This window comes from Rana temporaria, chromosome 9 (assembly GCF_905171775.1).
Source record: "Rana temporaria chromosome 9, aRanTem1.1, whole genome shotgun sequence".
NCBI lineage: Eukaryota > Metazoa > Chordata > Amphibia > Anura > Ranidae > Rana > Rana temporaria.
In genome coordinates, this window is record NC_053497.1 from 35,399,144 (window position 1) to 35,424,134 (window position 24,991).

The 24,991-nt window shown below is 47.1% G+C and overlaps 1 protein-coding gene across 1 annotated transcript in view; it reads right to left on the reverse strand.

Moving 5' to 3' along the window:
- Window positions 1-24,991, reverse strand: part of SPTBN4 (spectrin beta, non-erythrocytic 4) — a 220,513-nt gene that overhangs the window by 137,172 nt on the left and 58,350 nt on the right. Inside the window, exons 16-18 of the mRNA XM_040323157.1 lie at window positions 24,024-24,161; window positions 20,318-21,074; window positions 17,249-17,451 (exon numbers count right to left, since the gene is read on the reverse strand). Of these exons, the coding sequence (XP_040179091.1) occupies window positions 17,249-17,451; window positions 20,318-21,074; window positions 24,024-24,161 (1,098 nt within the window). The remainder of the gene's footprint in view (window positions 1-17,248; window positions 17,452-20,317; window positions 21,075-24,023; window positions 24,162-24,991) is intronic.

The following is a 24,991-nucleotide window of genomic DNA, read 5'->3' on the forward strand; positions in this document are numbered from 1 at the left end:
TATGTGAATGAGTATGGAATCAGAGTCACGGATCGGATCATTTTTCGGATCAGCAAAAAAAATGGAACATGGCTCCTTCATCATTATATTTGACAGGGAAGCCAAAATGCTCCCATACAGGGGATTTAAATGACGCAGGGCATTCAAGCTCCTCCGTTCCTCCGCTCACCATGACATGGACCGAACATGCACACAACTTTTTTTTTTTTTTTTTTTTAAGAAATCAATCCGTGGATCACGTGTGTGCAGTTCAGATCAATATCTTCGGTTCAGATCACAGACCAATGACGATCCGTTGCACCACTAAAACAAACTGCACATAAGGGGCGGGGTCACCAGATGACATCACACTGTGACCTCGCCCCATGCCCATATAAGTCGTTGCACACGGCGCACGCTGCATTACATCGGAAGAAAAGCAGAGGGAAGAAGACAACAGAGAAGACCGGGCAAGAGCTAGCAAAAGGGCAGAAGAAGGAGGAGACCCAGCAGAAGACACCGGACAGCGGGAGAAGAACCTGAGAGCGGAGAAGAGGCCAGAGAGGGGAGAAGGCAGAAGAGACACCCCGGAGCTGCCTAATAAATTACTTTAAAAACATGTGTAGTGTATAAGTTAAGTTAAGATGTTTAAGATGTGTGTTGTGCCCTGTTGCGGCATGTTGTCGCAACAGAGGTACTGCCCCTGTGTGGGTAAATGTTCGCCCCTGCATGGGCTAGTCTTGTATGCCAATGTAAACTTCAATAAAAAAGATTTTGCAAAAAAAAAAAACCTGTGTAGTGTGTTTAATTGTTGACACTTTTCTTTTCAGGTGAATGGCTAGGGGCACAATGTACCCCATACTCAATTACATAGAGTGGGGGACAATATTTATTGGAGATATGCATACACTTATATTGCGTTTTTCTGTATCGTATTTTTCAGTACGTATCATTTAATTAACACATTTTCTCCTAATTTTTTCATTTTATGTTTATTCCTTTTTTTCAGCATAGATTATTTTTATATATATATACATACATACATACATACATACATACACATACACACACACACACACACACATATGTATTTAATTTTGTTGTTGTTCTGTAGATGAACTATCCGATCAACTATATCTTTGCCTAGCGAGGGATCCAATACACCTGTTACCAAGAGTCGTTCCAACTTGTTTAATTGATTGACATATAATGATAAGGAATGTGGTATTTTGTATTATCAAATTGATTCCAGCTTGTTTCAATGATTCAATTAACCACTTAACCTCTGGACCATATTGTTGGTCAAAGACCAGAGCACTTTTTGCGATTCGGCACTGCGTCGCTTTAACTGACAATTGCGCGGTCGTGCGACGTGGCTCCCAAACAAAATTGGCGCCCTTTTTCCCCCCACAAATAGAGCTTTCTTTTGGTGGTATTTGATCACCTCTGCATGCCTGTCGTCTATCACATTCAGACTCCAGAGTGCGCCCAAGGCGGGGCCACTTCTCCAGAGTGCGCCCCAGGCGAGGCCACTCCACCAGAGTGCGCCCCAGACGAGGCCACTCCTCCAGAGTGCGCCCCAGACGAGGCCACTCCACCAGAGTGCGCCCCAGGCGAGGCCACTCCACCAGAGTGCGCCCCAGGCGAGGCCTCTCCTCCAGAGTGCGCCCCAGGCGAGGCCACGCCTCCAGAGTGCGCCCCAGGCGAGGCCACGCCTCCAGAGTGCGCCCCAGGCGAGGCCACTCCTCCAGAGTGCGCCCCAGGCGAGGCCACTCCTCCAGAGTGCGCCCTAGACGTGGCCACTCCTCCAGAGTGCGCCCTAGACGTGGCCACTCCACCAGAGTTCAACTTCCACAAGGAGACTTCACCAGAAGAACCCTTGTTAATCACAGAACCGGACAAAGGAAAAAGAACCAGAAAAGGAACAAAAATAGAAAAAATAAAAGACAGTATGAGTGCGCCCCAGACGAGGCCACTCCACCAGAGTGCGCCCCAGGCGAGGCCACTCCACCAGAGTGCGCCCCAGACAAGGCCACTCCACCAGAGTGCGCCCCAGACAAGACCACTCCACCAGAGTGCGCCCCAGACGAGGCCACTCCACCAGAGTGCGCCCCAGACGAGGCCACTCCACCAGAGTGCGACTTCCACAAGGAGACTCCACCAGAGTGCGACTTCTACAAAAAGAAACCAGAAAGTCATGTTCGCTTTACGCTTCCTCCAGGAATGGACGATGAAACTGATACAAGACGAAAACATAGCCGTCTCTTTCAGAAAGCATTAAAGAAATACCTTCACCTAAGAGTTACACTAAAACATTGTGATCGCCCTACAATTCCTTCAGAAAGCGACGATGACACTGAGACTCCACAAAAAAGTGGCGCTCGCTGTCAGAAAGAAAACAAGAGAGAAAACAAGAAAGACAACAAGAAAGAAGACAAGAAAGAAATTCAAAGACCAGAAGTGTCATCAGCACCCCCCTGCAGAAGAACCCTCGATCATCATGGACAAAAGAAAAAGAACCAGAAAAAGAGACAAAAATAGAAAAAAATAAAAGACAGTACGACAGGCTGTGAAGGGAAGTTGGAAGCCAGTAGATTTTCTCTTTTATGCAGGTGTGTGTTGGTCCGGCTGTAAGGGGAGGTTGGAGTCCGGTAGACTTTTTTTTTCTGCAGGCGTGTGGTGGATCCGGACCACACCCGGAAGGGCCATGACTAAGCACTAATTGGAGTGTGAAACGCGTAGACAGTTTTCCCTGTGTTCTGCTTGTTTTGTAGGGCATCTTTTATCCATTTTTTACAATAAAGACAACCTTATGGATTTTTTGGAGTGCGGCTGTCCATCCCGTCTTTCCTTATATCACACCCGGAAGGTGATTTCACATATGACTGCAAATATATGCAACCAATACCTCAGTTTTTTTATGAATTTGTTGAACTAGTTTAGACTCTCAATTAATTTCTTGCTTTGCATTTGGAAACAATGCTAGAGTAGAGTTAGGGACCACACTTTGCAGAGGAGCCTTGACGTGGCAGTGCGGCTTCACATATATTTGCAAATGTATTCGTAAAACGTAAACCAAACACAAACTGTTCAAACACTGTAAACTGTTTTTTATATTGCTGACTGGCTGGTAAGTGTTCCGATGGATTCTGTGTATTGAAACAGTAAAAAGCTGCGCTACAACGTAAAAGGACCAATATTGTGATCAGTCCATCATGTGACCAAGTGCATATACCAAAATAAAGCATGTGACCATAAATAAATAAATGATATTAAGATCAAAATAAATACACTTAAAGAATAATTAAATTAAAAAAACATGATATCAGTATAAATTGTGAAAATTGCCAGGAAAATGTAAACACATCCAAATGATGGAAAAATGAAAAACAGTCCCAATTCTCAAAATCAAAAATCCGTGATGAAATTAGGCGATGATGAAATCCACAAAGTGATCATGCAAACACCCGTGCTCCACCACCATCTGAATAAACCGCTTACCAGAGGCAAGAGTATGTCAAGCCTATCATCAAGTTTATAACCCTCCAGTGGATGTACGAGATCCAATTCGATGGAAATAGGTGCATGAATTCGACTTTTTCGCCTGGGACTTCTTGCTCGGCATTCCCGCGTTACTGTGTATTCTGTGTATTGTATGTTTCTGTGAACTGTCATGCTTAAAGGAGTTGTGAATGAAAATTCTTTTTCACCTTAATGCAATCTATGCATTAAGGTGAAAAAACATTGCATAACGCCGTCCCCCCGAGCCCCCGTTATACTTACCTGACCCCTCGAAAGTCCCGCACGGTCCCGATATCCTCTTCGCCGCTCAGCCTGGCCGCTGATTGGCTAGAGCGGATGGGATTGAGAGCAGCACAGACATTGGCTGGCGCTGCTGTCAATCACATCCAGTGATGCGGCGCGCCGAGGGGCGGGGCCGAGTGATACAGTGAGCGGCTATGGCCGCTCGCTGTATCACGGGAGCGCGACCGCAATTAGTGACCACCATGCGAGCTCTCGCATGACTGTGGTTACCAATTGTGGGGCATGCGCACGGGAGACTCCTTTCCGGCAAGGTCCGGCGTCTGCCGGGTTTCAGCTGAGAATCCCCTGTTCGCATTTGCCGCTGAAGTCAGCGGCTCATTGCAAGGGGAATATCTCCTAAACCGTACAGGTTTAGGAGATATTATTTTTACCTACAGGTAAGCCTTATTATAGGCTTACTTGTAGGAAAAAGAAATACAATTGACTATACAACCGCTTTAAGCACTGAATCACACTTTTGAGGGTTATTGCAATACAATATCACGTTACATGCTTAGTGTGTTGCAGTGCCATTCATTGTTAATAGTACCTTAGCACATTGACCCAGCGCACTTCCAACACATACAGTGCCTTGAAAAAGTATTCACACCCCTTGAAATGTTCCATATTTTGTCATGTTACAAGCAACAACATAAATGTATTTTATTGGGATTTTATGTGATAGACCAACACAAAGTGGCACATAAATGTGAAGTGGAAGGAAAATGATAGAGGGTTTTCAATTTTTTTTTACAAATAAATATGTGAAAAGTGTGGCGTGCATTTGTATTCAGACCCCCTGAGTCAATACTTTGTAGAACCTCCTTTTGCTGCAATTACAGCTGCAAGTCTTTTTGGGGATGTCTCTACCAGCTTTGCACATCTAGAGAGTGAAATTTTTGCCCATTCTTCTTTGCAAAACAGCTCAAGCTCTGTCAGATTGGATGGAGAGCGTCTGTGAACAGCAATTTTCAAGTCTTGCCACAGATTCTCAATTGGATTTAGGTCTGGAATTTGACTGGGCCATTCTAACACATGAATATGCTTTGATCTAAACCATTCCACTGTAGCTCTAGGGTCGTTGTTCTGCTGGAAGGTGAACTTGCGACCCAGTCTCAAATCTTTTGCAGACTCTTAACAGGGTTTCTTCTAAGATTGCCCTGTATTTGGCTCCATCCATCTTCCCATCATCTCTTCTCTGTCCCTGCTGAAGAAAAGCATCCCCACAACAGGATGCTGCCACCACCATGTTTCACGGTGGGGATGGTGTGTTCAGGGTGATGTGCAGTGTTATTTTTCCGCCATACATAGCGTTTTGTTTTTTGGCCACAAAGTTCAATTTTTGTCTCATCTGACCATGTTTGCTGTGTCTTCCACAAGGCAAACGGGACTTTTTATGGCTTTCTTTCAACAATGGCTTTTTTCTTGCCACTCTTCTATAAAGGCCAGATTTGTGGAGAGCACGACTAATAGTTGTCCTGTGGACAGATTCTCCCACCTGAGCTGTGGATCTCTGCAGCTCCTCCAGAGTTACCATGGGCCTCTTGGCTGCTTCTCTGATGAATGCTCTCCTTGCCCCGCCTGTCAGTTTAGGTGGACAGCCATGTCTTGGTAGGTTTGCAGTTGTGCCATACTCTTTCCATTTCCGGATGATGGATTGAACAGTGCTGTGTAAGATGTTCAAAGCTTGGGATATTTTTTTTATAACCTAACCCTGCTTCTTTTTTTTTTTTTTTCTTTATTAGCGCGAACGCAGTCCCTAACCCTGATTTAAACTTCTCCTCAACTTTATTCATGACCTGTCTGGTGTGTTCCTTGGCCTTCATGATGCTGTTTGTTCACTAAGGTTCTCTAACAAACATCTGAGGGCTTCACAAAACAGCTGTATTTATACTGAGATTAAATGACACACAGGTGGACTCTATTTACTAATTAGGTGACTTCTGAAAACAATTGGCTTAACTAGATTTTAGTTAGGGGTATCAGAGTAAAGGGGGCTGAATACAAACGCACACCACACTTTTCACATATTTATTTGTGAAAAAAATTGAAAACCATTTATCATTTTCCTTCCACTTCACAATTATGTGCCACTTTGTGTTGGTCTATCACATAAAATTCCAATAAAATACATTTACATTTTTGGTTGTAACATGACAAAATGTGGAGAATTTCAAGGAGTATGAATACTTTTTCAAGGCACTGTACAGTGGATCTGAAAAGTATTCACAGCGCTTCACTTTTTCCACATTATTCCAAAATGGATTAAATTCATTAATTTTCTCAAAATTCTACAAACAATACGGCCCGGATGCACATACATCGGCGCATATTTATGCCGGCGTAGTGTATCTTTTTTACACTACGCCGGAGCAGCGCGGAGAGGCATGCACTGTATTCAGAAAGCCATTACTCACCAAGATGCGCCAGTGTGACGTATTTTCGAAGGCGTAGGCCAGCGTAAGTGGGCGTGACCCCATGCAAATGATGGTCCGAGCGGGTCATTCATTCATTCATTCAGAAGGTTAGGACCTCAAGGAACATATTCAAAAAGATTAATGACCAGCAACGTCTGGTCAGAGAAGCTGGCCAGGATGAAGAGGCACGCCAGGGGCACGGGAGGTGGACCAGCCAGTCAGATCAGGCTCACTCCTGATGAGGAGGTCATTGCCAGGTGCCTGGAGAGGGAGCAGGTAGAGGGCCTGGAGGGCTATGACTCCATTGAACAGCCCTTGAGGACAGGTAAGTGTGTTTTATCTCCTATCCGGTGTGTAGCATGTGTGGGGGTGCAAGGGAACATGTGACAAGTGTGTGGGTCCACCAACATGTGAATGCTTTGTGTCATCCACAGATGTGCTGGAGGGAGCTGGGCCGTCGTCGGCTGCTGGGCGACCCACGCCATCCCAGGAGGAGTGTGCCCACACCTCTCCTCTAGAGGAAGTTGTGGAGGAGCATGGTGCTCTAGAGGAAGGTGTCTACCTCGTGGAGGAGATCCCCATCCCTGGACCCTCCCAAACCTCCTCCCCCATCAGGGATAGCCCCTCAAGGGCGTCCTCCATAAGGGATAGTCCCTCAAGGGCGTCCTCCATAAGGGATAGTCCCTCAAGGGCGTCCTCCATAAGGGATAGTCCCTCAAGGGCGTCCTCCATAAGGGATATTCCCTCAAGGGCCTCCTCCATAAGGGAAAGCCCCTCAAGGGCCTCCTCCATCAGGGGAAGTCCCTAATCCTCCTCCTCCATAAGGGAAAGCCCCTCCCCATACAGACGGCCCCAAGCCTCTCCTGCCCCCAGGAAGGCTACGAGGAAGACCAGGGGTGATCCTGATGCCTTTGAGGAAAATCTGGCGAGGGACCAGGCCCGGCAGACCCACCATATGGGTGCTATAGCGGGTGACCTGCACCGTGTGGCAGAGAGCCTGGCCTCCTCGGCCCAGACCCAGGCTGCCTGCACATTGGCTGTCCAGCAGGCCCTCACACAGCAGGCTGATCAGAGTACCTCCATCTCTGACAGCCTGCAGGATGTGAGTGCCAACTGCACTGCTATAGTGACCTGCCTTGGGGAGCTGCAGGCCACAACATCTGGCCTTGTGGCAGAGGTCAGGAGCCTTGCAGTGGCTGTCCAGGCCAACACTGCTGCCATTGAGGTGGAGGGGAGGACCCTGGCAGTGGCCGTATAGGCTAATTTAGCTGCCATCGAGGCGGAGGGGAGGCAGAGGAGGCGCCACCAGCGACACACCACCACCCGCCAGCTGCGGATGCAGGCGGAGACAAATGCGGTCCTCACCCGCATTGCCCTGGCATTGGAGAGCAGGCAGCCAGCCAGGGAGAGACCAGGGGATGATCCTCCTCCAGATGCCCCACCCCCCCCCCCCCACCCGAGGCTTCCCCCAGGCAACTGAGGAGCAGGAGCCGTGGCACCATGCCTGGCCCATGACAGGGCAAATGAGTGCCTTTTTTTTTCTGCTCAGGTTATGAGTTTTTTCCTTTTTATTTTCTGCTCAGGTGATGAGTATTTTCCTTTTTGTTTTCTACTCAGGTTATGAGTTTTTTTTATTTTTGTAGTGACTGCACACGGTCAGGAGTGCAGGCTACAGTGTGACTGGTGCGTGAATGTGGGGGTGACATACCTGCCAGCAAGGCGTGTCACCCTGGGTCGTCGGGGAGAGAATATCCCCACGACCGTGTGAATGTGGTGTGTGTGATCTAGGGATCACAGTGGTGTGCATGCGTGCATTGTCCGTGTGCCATGATGAATGTGTGTGTTTAGCAAAGATGCGTTCCACGAGGCAACTCCTGACTGCTGTTCCCTCAGCAGACGGGGTAGCCTCGGTTAGGGGGGGGACTGTGTGGGTCGGGGGTCAGGTCGACACGTATGTCAATCTCCAAGCCCTTTCTCATGGCGTAGTTGTGCAGCACGCAACATGCACCGATGATCTGGCAGACAAAGTTTGGGGAATACAACAGGGTCCCCCCGGACTTATCCAGGCATCGGAAACGGGACTTCAGGATGCCAAATGTGCGTTCCACCACTGCACGGGTACGTATGTGTGCAGCATTGTATCTTCTCTCGCCTCTGGTTTGGGGATTCCGGTATGGAGTCATGAGATGGGGCCCAAGTGCATATGCCGGGTCAACCTGGAAGGGAAAAGACAGGAGGATGTTAGCTGTGCATGTGCCCCTTGTGATGTCTGCATCATGGGGTCGGACAGTCATGCCTGACACCCATGTCACTCACCAACCAGCCAGCTGTCCCTGTACACGTTCTGTTCGAATTCTGTTGGGATGGTGCTTTGACGGAATATGTAGCTGTCGTGGCTGGCCCCAGGGTGTTTGGCACGGACGTGCCATATGAGGCATTGGGCATCGGCTATCACCTGTACATTGATGGAATGCCAATGCTTACGATTGCGGTATATGTGCTCTGTGGCACGGGGGGGGCCGTAGTGCCACATGTGTGCATTCAATGGCCCCCACGGTGCGTGGGAAGCCCGCAATTCTGTAGAAATCATGCATTGCCTTCTGCCGCCGATGCTCATGGGTGGGTTTGATGATGTGGTGGGACATGCGTGTGAGGATTGCGGGGACAACCTGGTGCATGCATCTGCTCATGCTGGATTGTGACATCCCAGCCACGACTCCACTTGTACGTTTAAAAGATCCACTGGCGAGGAAATGGAGTGTTGCCAGTACCTTGACCAGTGGCTGCACTGCTTGTGCGCGTTGTGTCTTGCTGGTGATTTCATCATGCAGGGCTGTGGCTATTTCCAGGATGGCATCAGGGCTGAATCTAAAGATGCGATACACCTCCGATTCCCCCATGCCAAAGACGTTAATGCGCGTTCGGTATATCCTCTCCCGTACCCTCCTCCGTGCCTGTGGACGCAGTAGTGCTATGACCATGGCTGCCCCTGGCATGTTGGCATACGGATGTGTTGTCCTGCAAGTGTGGTTGCTCAGCTCGTCCGTAACGGTGCTGCTGCAGCTGCTCTCCAGCTGACCTGTGCACGTCTGTTGCTGAGTTACACCTGCTTTATGAGGGGTAATTTTAGGCCGGACGTACAACTTACGCGCACTGCGCGTAGCCTGCGCCGGGCGGACGTACGTTCATGAATCGGCGTATCTCCCTCATTTGCATATTAGAATAGGAAATCAATAGGAGCGCCAGATGTGTCCAGCGTAAATATGCACCCACGATACGCCGGCGTAGGAAAGTTACGTCGGTCGGAAGAAGCCTATTTTCAGGCGTATCTAGTTCTGTGGGTACGGCGCACAGATACGACGGCGCAAATTTACACTTACGCGGCGTATCTCGAGATACGTCAGCGTAAGTGCTTTCTGAATCCGGGCCTACATGTTGAAACTGAATTTACCACAGGTGGACTCCAATCACGTTGTAGAAACATCTCGAGGGTGATCAGTAGAAACGGGATGCACCTGAGCTCAGATTTAGGTGTCATGACAAAGGCTGTGAATCTGGATGAGCTCCGGCGTGTTCGCATAGAACACGTGCAGAGCCCGCCAGGAAGTGAGCACGGCGATGTGCTAATCACAGCCAGGGAGACATTGTCCCGATGCTCGGCTGCAGGGATCGTGAAACATCTCCCGGGCTGTTATTAGCGCAGCGCCGTGCACACTTCCTGGCGGGCTCTGCACATGTTCTATGCGAACACGCCAGAGCTCATCCTTAGCTGTGAAGACTTATGTACATGGGATTTTTTTCATTTTATATTTTTAATAAATTTGCAATCATGTTGTCATTATGGGGTATTGTTTGTAGAGTTTTGAAGAAAAGAATGAATCGAATCCATTTCGGAATAAGGCTGTAACATAATAAAATGTGGAAAAAGTGAAGTGCTGTGAATATTTTCTGGATGCCCTGTACTGTATGCATTGCTGTGCACCACAATGCACATCAACACACAGCCATTGTGCTGCTCAGATTTTGTTTGGTCTGTTCTGAACACAACAAAATGGACAGCTGGAGCATTACATACTATTCTTGTGGGGTTTCTGTTCAGCGATCGATCTCTACAACACGACTGAGTAAATCTGTTAGCTGCTGACAAATGTAACTGCTCTCTATAGGGACACCGCAGGCTCACTTTAACCCCTGACCTAAAGCCAAACCAAACTTTTATTTTCAATCAGCTCAGTACAAACCAGAGGCATAAAAACAAAAAGGTGTGTAAAGACAGGTTGGTATCTTTAACCACTTGCTGCCCGCCCACCTTCAAATGACAGAGGAGCGGTGTGGCTCTCGTCCTGGGTGGACGTCATATGACGGTGCCCCAAAATGGCCGTGGGGGCGCGCAATGCGGTGATCGTGGCCGCGCCGTGTTCCTATGACACGGCACATCTTTGTAAAGAGTCGATGACACAGCTGTTTAACCACAGCGTGTCACGTGTAAATGTGGAAGTGCCGTTAATCATCTTACCTCGCCTCACACTGACAGAGTGTGTGGCAAGGAGTGCTGATCAGCGGTATATCCTCGCAGGGGAGACCAGGGCAGGTAATCAGGGCACGGAGCATCCGTGCTCTGTTTACAGGAAAGCCCTAGCAGTGCAAATCAGTGCCACCAATCAGTGCCCATAAGTATTGCCTCATCAGTGCAGCCTATAAGTGCCAATAAGTGAAGCCTCATCAGCGCACATCAGTGAAGGAGAAAAATTACTTATTTACAAAATTTACTGGCAGAAACTAACAATTTGTTGGCTTTTTTTCATTTTTTTTGTAAAAAATGAAAAACCCAGCAGTGATTAAATGCCACCAAAAAGCTCTAAGGCCCCGTACACACGACCAAGTTTCTCGGCAGAATTCAGCCAGAAACTCGATCGGAGCTGGATTCTGCCGAGAAACTCGGTCGTGTGTACACTTTTCAGCGAGGAAGCCGACGAGGAACTCGTCGGGCCAAATAGAGAACATGTTCTCTATTTCCTCGTTGTTCAATGAGGAAAGTCGGCCCGCCGAGATCCTCGGCGGCTTCAACACTGAACTCGACGAGGAACTCGATGTGTTTGGCACGTCGAGTTCCTCGGACGTGTGTACGGGGCCTCATTGTGTGAAGAAAATAATTAAAAATTAATTTGGGTGCAGTGTTGCATGACTACGCAATTGTCATTCAAAGTGCGACAGCGCTAAAAGCGGAAAAATGGCCTGGGCAGGAAGGGGGTGAATGTGCCTTGTACTGAAGTGGTTAAACAGCTTCCTCCCTGAAGGGTCAGAGCTAGAACTCTCCAATAGCAGGGATCTTGAGCTGTATTCATTGCAGTGCTATATCTCAGACTCAGCAGGGGGCATGTTGGACCTCTGCAGAGAGATAATTGCTTCCACAAAGTTCATTGCCATACTCTATGTACAGAAAAGCATCGTAGGCACCCTTGGGCAAAAAGTGTGTTAGGACTATAGGACACCCCCTCCTGATCTTCATAACATAAGGGGCAGGTGTTCTGTAGTCTACAGAGGAGAACTGAGCAAGGGCTGACAATACTGCTTGAGGTTTCAATGCAACAGAGGCACAGAGCACGGGAACTTACAGGCTTAATGGATTTCTGTATAAGCATTTGGGGGAAAAGAGGGGGGGGATGGGGGTATGTGCAAGTCTGATACAGTGAACAGTGAACATGTGTGGGATCGCTCATCAATGATGAAAGTGGGGCCGTAACCATAGCATATATCAAAAAAATTGGCAGGTAAAAAAGATCAGTAGTAAGAAAAGATGAAAATTGACCTTAGATAAGATCATAGATGGAAAAGGGGTTACTGTAGGCTACACTGAAATGATCCTGATCCTAAAAATGATAAACTCAATATATGTATCAAAAAGTTTATTCTGGTGATTTAATTAATCAAATAGGATCACATTCAAATATCACAACACAGTTTAAAAGAACATGGTATTGGGTACCTAGTGTCTGACCATGAACACACATAACATACAAGACATACAATAGACAACATTGACACACGACGCTGTCCGGACTCTGTCGGGGTCAGTCATTGGTTATCGTCACTATAAACAATATATATTGGATATTAGGGTATGACGGTATTCAAAAATATTTGTTGACACCTGACTTCCAATTGTGACCCTGGTAGTGTACTGGCCAATGACTGAACCCTGAGGGGGTAGAGGGGGGGGGGGGGGGGGGGGGGGGGGGGGGGAAGGGGGTGTGGAGATGGAGGTAGTAATGCTGCAACAGGTATGACTAGGCAGGAGGATTGTATAGTGAACCATTGATAAGTTCACCATTGATGAGGGAGTAACTTCCTCTCATGAAAGATGCGAGATAGCATCAATTCTCAAGATTTTCACTCTGTATTAGATGGTAGTATTTCAATGATCATTCGAATGAGTAATGATTCACTTGGTCTGAAATAAACGTACACTGTATGATCTTGGCAGTCTGGATATATATTCAGTTGGTTGAATTGCATTGGAAGCGATGCGCAGTATGCTGTCAATTAGGAAGGCATTTAATATCTGGAAATGCACAGGTATATTGATTTAAATAATATAAATAATGGTGGTGTATATGAGTCATACATCACCAATTCTAGATGTGGCCATCCTATAAAGGCAGTGCCGTGACAACACAGCTACGTTTCTTACTGAGATGGTTAAATAGGATTATACATGGGTATAGCTCAATTTCCAGAGGTCATGGAAGTTGTATTACTGTTCAATTCGAGCAACTATGTCCCCAGAGGTATATAGCGACAGTGTGTTTAAAGCTTATAATGGTTTCAAATAATATAGTCATCCATATGACTCCAGATGAAAACATTCAAGATGAAAGGTGATTACAGACCTTTAGTAGAAGTTCATTCATTCTGTGGAATGATCAGAGTGATGGTAAGTCCTGTTTGTGCAGTCCTCTGGTTGGTTATCCCAAATGATGTGCCCTAGAATGCAGGGGGCTTGTTGGGAAGGGAGTTGAGTATACTCCGTGTCCAGAGCGCGGGCTAGATAGCCCGGTGTGACGCCTCGATCTCCGTCTCCGTCTATATATTCCTCCGTATTCGGACAGCGTTGTGTGTCAATGTTGTCTATTGTATGTCTTGTATGTTATGTGTGTTCATGGTCAGACACTAGGTACCCAATACCATGTTCTTTTAAACTGTGTTGTGATATTTGAATGTGATCCTATTTGATTAATTAAATCACCAGAATAAACTTTTTGATACATATATTGAGTTTATCATTTTTAGGATCAGGATCATTTCAGTGTAGCCTACAGTAACCCCTTTTCCATCTATGATCTTATCTAAGGTCAATTTTCATCTTTTCTTACTACTGATCTTTTTTACCTGCCAATTTTTTTGATTAATGGATTTCTGGCAGGGATTTTTTTTTGCAAATTAGACAAAATAGGAGAAGTTCATTGTTAGGTCTAGTACACACGAGAGGATTTATCCGCGGATACGGTCCACCGGACCGTATCCGTGGATAAATCCTCTCGAGGATTTCCACGGATTTGGATCCGATGGAGTGTACTCACCAGCGGATCGAAATCCGCGCCGAAATCCCCTCGCGATGACGTGTCGCGTCGTCGCCGCGATGATGATGCGGCGACGTGCGCGACGCTGTCATAAAAGGAATTCCACGCATGCGTCGAATCATTACGACGCATGCGGGGAATCCCTTCGGACAGATCGATCCGGTGAGTCTGTACAGACCACCTGATCGATCCGCGGGAGCCAATTCAAGCGGATAGATTTGTAGACATGTCTACAAATTTTTATCTGCTGGAATTGGGAAATTTCCGCGGGTTTAAATATCCGCAGGAATGTACACACCAAAGAATCTATCCGCTGAAACCGATCCGCTAAGATTTTTCAGCGGATGGATTCTATCGTGTGTACGGGGCCTTAGGCCCCATACACACGAGAGGATTTATCCGCGAATACGTTCCAGCGTAACGTTTCCGCGGATAAATCCTCTCGAGGATTTCAGCAGATTTCTCTGCGATGGAGTGTACTCACCATCGCATTGAAATCCGCGCCGAAATCCTCTGGCGATGACGTGTCGCGCCGTCGCCGCGATTATGACGCGGCGACGTGCGCGACGCTGTCATATAAGGAATTCCACGCATGCGTCAAATCATTACGACGCATGCGGGGGATCCCTTCGGACGGATGGATCCTGTGAGTCTATACAGACCAGCGGATCCATCCGTTGGGATGGATTCCAGCAGATGGATTTGTTTAGCATGTCAGCGAATATTCGATCTGCTGGAATCCATCCCAGGGGAGATATATCCGCGGAAACAGATCCGCTGGAGTGTACACACCATAGGATCTATCCGCTGAAACCCATTTGCTGGGATTTATCTGCGGATGGATTCTATCGTGTGTATGGGGCCTTAGTGTTTGCATTCCCTTTAAGGGGTTGTAAACCGTTGAGGTTTTTCACCTTAATGCAAACCTCCTGTAATGCAGCTGCCCCCCCAGTGCCCCCCTTTTATTTACCTGAACCCGGTCTTTGCTGTGATGGAGACTAGCACGCCAGCTCCATCCGGTGTCTTGGGTCCTGTTTGGATAGATTGATAGCAGCGCAGCCATTGGCCGACTCCTGGTGTCTGTGTCAATAGATGCAGCAGCAGAATTCGAGAGCACGTGAGCACGAGTGCCTCAAGGTAGAGTGGCTCGCCAATGGGGCACTCGAGAAGAGAAGGAGGAGCCAGGAGCACTGCTGAGGGACCCCAGAAGAGGATCAGGGCCACTCTGTGAAAAACTAACTGGTCAGAGGAGATAAATATGACTTTTTTATTTTTAATCCATGATTTACATATCCTTTAACCCACTAATGTATTCCATACACACACTCCCTCCGCCATGTCCTTTGTATCACTTGTACAATTAAAGGGCCGGTCCATCCAAAAGTGATATTTCAGTTAAAAGTGGATCCTGCTGGGCTTGGTCCCCCATGGCTTCTTACGTCTCCTGTAGTATCATCACCTTACAAGTTTTTTGCTCTATTCCTGCCAAGTGCAGATGCAATTGTCCCCCGGGCCGCTCTGATTCCCTGTAAAAACGCTGATGTGCTGCCAGCTGGGAACTGTGCATGTGCAGTTCCGCAGTTGGCCGAGTGTTAATGCTCAGGTGACTCCGGGAGGGAGGCTGGCAGGGCTGGATAAGAGCCCAGAAGCACATCTGTCCTGCCACAGTGCTGTTAACTGCACCTGAGGTGAGAGTTTGTGTCCATTCCATTCAGAGCACAGCCGAGTGTTGGTGATCTCCGTGCAGGGAAATGTGGAGCAGGGACTCTCCCTCAGTGCAGAGAAATGTGGAGCGGGGACTCTCTCTCCGTGCAGGGAAATGTGGAGCAGGGACTCTCCCTCAGTGCAGAGAAATGTGGAGCGGGGACTCTCTCTCCGTGCAGGGAAATGTGGAGCGGGGACTCGCTCTCCGTGCAGGGAAATGTGGAGCGGGGACTCTCTCTCCGTGCAGGGAAATGTGGAGCGGGGACTCTCTCTCCGTGCAGGGAAATGTGGAGCGGGGACTCTCTCTCCGTGCAGGGAAATGTGGAGCGGGGACTCTCTCTCCGTGCAGGGAAATGTGGAGCGGGGACTTTTTTTTTTACAAGAAAAAAAAATGCACCTATATTTTCAGGAAAGAATGTGCATTTATTTTTATTTATTTTTTGCACGGGAGACTGCAAAACATTGCAAATGTACTTTGTGGATGCAATGCGCAGGCTCCTGCATACTTCCTGTAGCTGCTGGGCTATACCAAGGTATGGACCTTTGGTTACAGGGCTGCAGGAAGGGTCAATGGGCTACAATTGCAGTAATTAAGTAATAACTACACAGTGACAGATGGGATTTGTAGTTCTTCCTTTTTACAGATCTCTGTGAATAAATGACAGGCTGTGTGGGGGGAGCCATGCACAGCCCCACAAAGTTAAAAAAGTGACAGAAGCTGCTGGGGATTCCAACTCCATGATACTGACGGAAAGGAAGAGAAGGGGTTGGGGATTCTTTTTGGCACCATGTTACACCCTAAAAAACAGGGTAAGAAAAGGTGTTAAGCCTCGTACACACGCTCGGTTTTCTGCCGAGTAAACCGTGCGTGTGTACGAGGCTTTCAGGTTTCTTGTCCAGAAAACTGCCCAGAATCTCAGCGAGAAAAATAGAGAACCTGTTCTCTATTTTTCTCATCGTGATTCTCGGCAGTGTTTTCCTGCCGAGAAACCTGAGCGTCTGTATACTTACCTGTCGCCGTGGAAACCCGCTCATGCCCGAAATGACTTTGAAGCATGCGCGGTAGCTTCCAAGGGCAGTGTAGGGTGCAGCAAGATGGCGGCATGCTCGTCGTATGCGATGACGTCACTGTGTTCTTGCCATACAAAAGAACGGCGGTTCTTTTGAATTGAGTGTTTGTACACTCGGCCGGCAAGAGATTCTTGCCAAGAATCTCGTCAGGAAAAACAGTTTTTTTCCTGACGAGATTCTGGCCCCTGTGTACAGGGCTTTAGCCTTTAGAGTGTAAGTTCACCTTTACAGAAAAATTTGTAAGGTGAACTTACACAGGACCCCCACCTTGCCCCTCCCTAGTCCTGCTGATCTGAATGATGGCAATCGAATGGAGGCCTCACAGCTCTCTCTTCTTCCTACCCGCTGAGAAGACGGGCTACGCGGCTTCTGATTGGTCCCCACCGCCCATGTGACGGCGCTGACCAACTAGAATGCTCCTAAACGTACCACCTGATGGGGTATTTCTAAGCCCCGGAGCCATGAGACGGCTTTACCGGGGCGAGGTGGGGGTCCTGTGTAAGTTCATCTTACAGATTTTTCTGTACTTTAAGCTGTCTAATGTTAGGGATCCCTGAAGAAAACTATATTTCTTTTTATCGGTGTTCATACATAAATATTGGTGGTTCCAGGATGCATATCCAAGGTCATAACTGAGCAAAGTTAGAAATATTGGGCACACAGAGAAAGACCAGTAAATCTCCAGTCTCTCACCTTTTCTGGATTGCCGCGATCCGCTCCTGGACACGGTCAGCAAACACATTTCCAAGTCGTATCAAGCTTTCCCCAGCTTCCACTGCTATCTTAACCTTCTGTGTGTTCATCTCCATGGTGGTCAGGAAATCCTTGTGCTTCTTGATGGCTTTCTCCACCCCTTCTACAGTGTTGGGCACCTCAACATGAGCCAGGGCTGACTCCTGTAAAAATAAAATAATGATAACCATTCTAACTTAATTCTTTAAGTTTTGCATCCTGACTGGAAGTAAAGCATTGGAATAATCGACTATGGAGGGAACCGGCTTTCATAACACAGAAAAATCTTTCCTTCTGGACTAGTAAACACACATTCATAAGCTTAGTAGTTATTTAAAGAGCAATTTAAAATCACAGCTCTGGCATTTTTAATTTTCTGTGACTGGTGACTTTCACTTGATCTTGTCTACTTGTTGCAATTGATGACTTTAAAATAAAGACATTTGCAGTCAGAGCCATTTGGCAACAAATATGCATTTACAGTTGCAATTAAACAACAATGTGTTTCACATCCAATTGTGTCCAGCGCTCACAGAGGCAGAATAGTGCTGCCCGCATACAAGATTTTTGAGAATATTCCCTCCCACCAGAGAAAAAAAAAAAAGGACACAACAAAACAGCAATACAATGTTGAATGAATGAAAAACTTATATAGCGCGGCACATGCGAACTGAATCGCCTCTATGGGTTGTCTGGCTTCATCTTTCCATTTTAGCCTGGCTGCCTTAGGCCCCGTACACACGACCGAGTTTCTCGGCAGAATTCAGCCAGAAACTCGGTCGGAGCTGGATTCTGGCGAGAAACTCGGTCGTGTGTACACTTTTCAGCGAGGAACCCGTCGAGGAACTCGTCGGGCCGAAAAGAGAACATGTTCTCTATTTCCTCGTTGTTCAATGAGGAAAGTCGGCCCGCCGAGCCCCTCGGCGGCTTCCACACTGAACTCGCCGAGGAACTCGATGTGTTTGGCACGTCGAGTTCCTCGGTCGTGTGTACGGGGCCTTACAAGTGATTGCTGGTATTATCCAAGAATTGCAGGACATACAAATGTCCAGCAGATGTCACTGTTGTTCTTAAACAACAACTGCTGCTGATAAACGGACGTTTAGGCTGCATTCACACCTGAGCGTAGGTCGTTCGGTCGTTTTTTCTGGCGTTTTGTCGCGTGTATTCATGCTTATTTGCGCGTTTGCATACAGCGTCGTCCGACGTTTTTGTACTTCAACGTTTTTTATTTTAGCCAATAGGAAAAATTATCATCTTTTCATCACTTGTTGCTATGTTGGTAGATTTTTTTTATCTTCTGCCTGGGTGAAATGTTCTATTGATTAAAGCGACAAAACGCCATAGCAAACACTCATTGTCGCGCTAGTCGCTTGAATCGAGCATTTCCATTACTTTCTATGGGAAATAGAAACGCTCAAAAACGCCCAAACCGCCCGATTCGCGCGACAAAAAAGGGTCCGGGACTTGTTTTGAGCTTCAGGCGTTTCGGCGTTCGGCGTGGAGATGTGAACCATCTCCATAGCCGACAATGTAAAATCCCCCCTCCAGCGTATTGCAGGCTGCAATAGCGGTGGGCGTCTGGCGTGAAAACGCCTAGATGTGATCCCCTAAGGATCAGTTGGGCGTTTTTTTCAGCTGCCCCTGAATTTTCCTCTATGCTATCTTCTTATCAGTACATGTACACTGGGTCATTTCAAAGCAGTTGAGTTTAGAAGCATTTTTTGGAACACAAAAAAATGGGTTCAGATGGATGTTCAGAGGCATTTGAAACAGCAACCTGTACATGATTCTGCACACAGGAGCCGCCGCCCTGCAGTACATATGGCGTTCGGCAGGTTGTTAAAGCGGAGCTCCAGCCCCCCCCCACCAAAAAATTTAAATACAAATCAAATACTGTAGCTGCTGACTTTCAATATTGGGACACTTACCTATCCAGGGATCCTGTGATGTAAAGATCGATTTTTCGATCGGCTCTCGGTGCTGCCGCCGTTATTCCTGTTAAGGTAAACCGGCAGTGATGCCTTGCGGCTTCACAGCCGGTTCCCAACTGCCCACTGTGCTTTGTGAATGGCCTGGCAGCGGGGGAAGGAGGAGGGCCGAACTTTCGGGGGATCTTTGGCAGCTAGGTCTCCCGGAAGCGGGGACCGGTACCTGGGCCTCGCATTAATATTGGCAAATACAGTAATTTAACCCTTGAAATAAATTTACAGTCTCAGGGAAGCCCTTTACACATTAGTGTGATGGTCACTGGGAAATATGCTCCCTACATTTGTGGCCATTGGGAAGGATACAGATAGCTATAAAAGATTATTGATGGCAGTGGCTCCTGATCTGAAAGGCAGAAATTAGTCTTTGCTCAAGGAACCCATAGCAACTTCTGGAGGATCCTTAGGCCTCGTACACACGATCAGTCCGTCCGATGAAAACGGTCCGAAGGACCGTTGTCATCGGTTAACCGATGAAGCTAACTGATGGTCTGATGTGCCTACACACCATAGGTTAATGAACCGATCGTGTCAGAACGCGGTGACGTAAAACACAACGACGTGCTGAAAAAAACAAAGTTCAATGCTTCCAAGCATGCGTCGACTTGATTCTGAGCATGCGCGGGTTTTTAACCGATGCTTTTGCATACCAACGATCGGTTTTGACCTATCGGTTAAATTTTAAAGCAAGTTCTCATTTTTTTGACCGAAGGATAACTGACCGATGGGGCCCACACACAATCAGTTTGGAACGATGAAAACGGACCTTCAGTCCGTTTTCATCGGTTTTGACTGATAGTGTGTACGCGGCCTTATCGTCTCATGGAACCTTGGTTGAGAGGGGAAGACCTAGATCATAAGCTCTACCTCCCATTGGCTGCATGTTCACTCCTCACTCCTTTCATCTTCTATTGCTCCAAAAAGTTATGCAAACCAAAAATGGGGTAATCAAACGATAGTGTACATAGTTACTATTACTCTAGCACACCTTTTGTTTCTTTAAAAACACAACTGACATATTTTTCAAAAAATGTTGCCTCACCTGGTTGTTCAAGCAAGCCTCAGCCTGTTTAACATCTCTTAAAAACAGATGGAAGATGTGGGACTGCACAAGGACCTCCCTTCTGTTCTCCCACATCTGGAGAAGCTTGTTCCATCCAACTTCCAGCTTCTGCAACCACTGCTGGAGAGAGAGATATGGAAGGTCAGCCTCTTCTAGGCTCAGAAGGTCACTGACAGCCTGGATCTTGTTGTAGTCTTCCTCATATCTACTGATCTCCTCTTTAAGGGAACCATGAAGTCCTAACAATCTCTCAGCATCAGACAGGTTGGAAGGCAACTCCTCTGTAGCCACTGCAGTTTGTGTCTTAACCAACCAGGTCAGGAAGTTGTCCAGGTCTTGTATAAACTGCTGCAACTTGCTGGCCACTGTTAGAGAGTCCTCACATCCTTGGATAGTCCTCTTCAGAGCTTCCCACTCTCCGCTAATTTCTTCAAAGTGTACCAACACCTCCATGGCCTGAGGTGGGTGGCATGTGGCGAGAACTTCAGCATCTTGCTGCAGCTGGACCAGCTTGGGTTCCAAAGCCACCAATGCTGCCTCCATGGTTGAAAGTTTCCTTTGCAAGGCCAGCACCCCACCCAACTCTCCACTGCCACACTGGCTGTTCTCCATAGCTTTCCTCTTTTCACGGATCTGAGACTTCACTTCATTGCACTCTAGGAAATAATTCTGCAGGCGAAGCACAGCAGTGATCTGTTCTTTCCTCTGCTCCACTAATTCCACAATTCGGTTCCACCTGATAAGAGACAACATTCATTTTAAATGCATAAACAAGCAGATCTAAAAAAAAAAAAAAAATGACAGTGGCTGCGACTTCATTGCTTAAAGGGGTTGTAAAGGTTTGTTTTTTTATTTTCTAAATAGGTTCCTTTAACTACTTGCTTACTGGGCACATATACCCCCCTCCTGCCCAGGCGAAATTTCAGCTTCTGGCACTGCGTCGCTTTAACTGACAATTGCGCAGTCGTGCGACGTGGCTCCCAAACAAAATTGACGTCCTTTTTTTCCCCACAAATAGAGCTTTCTTTTGGTGGTATTTGATCACCTCTGCGGTTTTTATTTTTTGCGCTATAAACAAAAAAAATAGCGACAATTTTCAAAAAAAAAAAAACGCAATAAGCGGCTGGTTTGCGCAAAAGTTACAGCACCTACAAAATAGGGGACAGAATTTTTTATTTTTTTTATTATTTTATTTTACAATAGGCGGGACCTCAAGTGGTTAAGCTAGTGCATTGTTGGTTCACTTACCTTTTCCTTCGATTTCCCTTCTAAATGTTTTTTTTTTTCTTTGTCTGAATTTCTCACTTCCTGTTAGGTAAGTGAACCAACAATGCACTAGCTTAAAGGAACCTATTTAGAAAAAAACAAAAAAAAACCTTTACAGCCCCTTTAACCAGTTGACCTCCGGAAGATTTTCCCCCCGCTTCACGACCAGGCCAATTTTTGCAACTGACAATTGCACGGTCATGCAATGCTGTACATAAGATAAATGTAGGTAACTTTTCCCCTCAAAACAGCTTTATTTTGCCTTTATTATTTGATCACCACTGGGTTTTTTATTTGTTGCGCTATAAACAAAATAAGACAGACAATACAATTTTTTTTTTATATATATACACTGCTCAAAAAAATTAAAGGAACACTTTGAAAACATATCAGATCTCAACGGGCAAAAATCTCATGCTGGATATCTACACTGATATGGACGGGGTAATGTGTTAGGAATGAAAGGATGGCACATCATTTGATGGAAATGAAAATTATCCACCTACAGAGGGCTGAATTCAAAGACACCCCGAAAATCAAAGTGAAAATATTATGCAGCAAGCGAGTCCGTTTGGTAAAATTTCATTGCAACAACTCAAAATGGCCCTCAGTAGTTTGTATGGCCCCCAAGTGCTTGGGGACAACATCAGGGCATGCTCCGAATGAGCCGACGGATGGTGTCTTGGGGTATTTCCTCCCAGATTTGGACCAGAACATCACTGAGCTCCTGAACAGACTGGCGGTGCAACCTGGTGGCACCGGATGGATCGAAACAATGTCCCAGAGGTGTTCTTTTGGATTTAGGTCAGATGAGCGTGGAGGCCATTCAATGGTATCAATTTCTTCATCCTCCAGGACCTGGCTGCATGCTCTCGCCACATGAGGCCGGGCATTGTCGTGCACCAGGAGGAACCCAGGACCCACTGCACCAGCGTAGGGTCTGCCAATGGGTCCAAGGAATTCATCCCGATACCTAATGGCAGTCAGTGTGCCATTGTGTAGCCTGTAGAGGTCTGTGCATCCCTCAATGCATATGCCTCCCCAGTCCATCACTGACCCACCACCAAACCGGTCATGCTGAACGATGTTACAGGCAGCCTAAAGTTCTCCGCGGCTTCTCCAAACCCTTTCACGTCTGTCACATATGCTCAGGGTGAACCTGCTCTCATCTGTGAAAAGCATGGGGCACTAGAGGCGGACCTGCCAATTCTGGTGTTCAATGGAAAATGCCAATTGAGCGCCACAGTGTCCGGCAGTGAGCACAGAGCACACTAGAGGACGTCGGGCCCTCAGGCCACCCCCATGAAGTCTGTTTCTGATTGTTTGGTCAGAGACATTCACACCAGTGGCCTGCTGGAAGTAATTTTGTAGGGCTCTGGCAGTGCTCATCCTGTTCCTCCTTGCACAAAGGAGCAGATACCGGTCCTGCTGATGGGTTAAGGACCTTCTACGGCTCTGTCCAGCTCTCCTAGAGTAACTGCCTGTCTCCTGGAATCTCCTCCATGCTCCTGAGACTGTGCTGGGAGACACGGCAAACCTTCTGGCACTGACACGTATTGATGTGCCATCCTGGAGGAGTTGGACTGCCACAACCTTCATAGTGGACTTCACCTTCTGGTTACTTTATTCAAAATACAATCACGCTTTTATTATTTCACAGGATTAGAAAAGCAATGAAGGTCCTCTACAGATAAAGTTTGTGTTAGTGGTAGAACATATTGGGGGTTATTTACTAAAGGCAAATCCACTTTGCACTACAAGTGCAAAGTGCATTGAAACTCACTAAAAGTGCACTTGAAAGTGCAGTCGCTGTAGATCCGAGGGGGACATGCAAGGGAAATAAAAGAGCATTTTAGCTTGCACATGATTGGATGATAAAATCAGCAGAGCTTCCCCTCATTTCAGATCTACCCCTCAGATCTACAGCGACTGCACTTCCAAGTGCACTTTCAGTGCAATTTCAAGTGCACTTTGCACTTGTAGTTTGCACTTGTAGTACAAAGTGGATTTGCCTTTCGTAAATAACCCCCATTGCTGTGCTTGAGCCCAGTGGCAAAGCATACAAATATTATTCCACTTAAAATAAATACCTCTTGTCTCGGGAGGTACATTGTGCAAAAAGTAAGGAAAATGATGGTCAGCACTCAGGATGACGTCTGAAACGAGGAGGCTATTTTACAACATTATACATGTTTACTGAATAAAGAAATACAATTTTTTCGGATGTCATCCTGAGTGCTGACCATCCCTTTCCTTACTCTGGTACACTGGAGGGGTCAGCAGCCTCAAGGTCTCAGCACTGGGCGGCGCTTAGATGTGGGAACGTCGCCCATACACCCGTTTTCCTTACATTGTGCAAAAAGCCCAAGAGTTGGAAGTCTGCACTTCAGTCACTTACCATCCATGTAACATTGCTCACCTGCTGTTTAGGTGATCCTGACAGGCTCGGACCTCGGAGGAACTGGGATGTCCCCCCTCCAGCATCTGCTGCACTATCTGATTAACATCCAACACCCGGCCCATTAGACTGTTCATTTCCTGGTCCAGGCTCTCAAACCTAAAATCGAAAAGACACAATCTTGGTTACAAAATGATGATGTCAGCTTGCTTGTATTCCCCTTCACTTTCTAATTCAATGCAAGTGAATAACTAGACAATTATGAAATTTCAAAGAATGCATTTGGAAAGGTCAGCAGTTTTAAGAAAATAGACAAGTACTTAAAGGGGTTGTAAAGGTTTGTTTTTTATTTTCTAAATAGGTTCCCTTAAAGCGGATGTCCGCTGAAAAAAATATTAAAAGCCAGCAGCTACAAATACTGCAGCTGCTGACTTTTAATATTAGGACACTTACCTGTCCTGGAGTCCAGCGCTGTCCGCAGCAGAGGACGAGCGATCGCTCATCACTCTGCTGCCCCCCCCCCCCCGCCATCCTCGGTGAGGGAACCAGGAAGTGAAGCGCTCCGGCTTCACTGCCCGCTTCCCTACGGCGCATGCACAAGTCACGCTAGGGCTGCCGATTGGCTCCCGCTGTGTACTGGGAGCCGAGTGTTCCCAGAACACAACGGGGGGGGGGGGGGGAGGTGACGTCATGCCTGCAGTCTGCCCGAGACTGTGTGGCCGGAAGTGGGTGCAAATACCTGTCTTTAGACAGGTATCTGCACCCCCCTGAAAGGTGTCAAATGTGACACCGGAGGGGGGGAGGGTTCCGATCAGCGGGAGTTCCACTTTAGGGTGGAGCTCCGCTTTAAACTAGTGAATTTTTGGTTCACTTACCTTATCCTTCCATTTTCCTTCTAAATGTTTTTTTTCTTTGTCTGAATTTCTCACTTCCTGTTCCTCCTCAGTAAGCTGTTCTGGCTGACTAACCCCCAGCCAGAACGGCTCGGA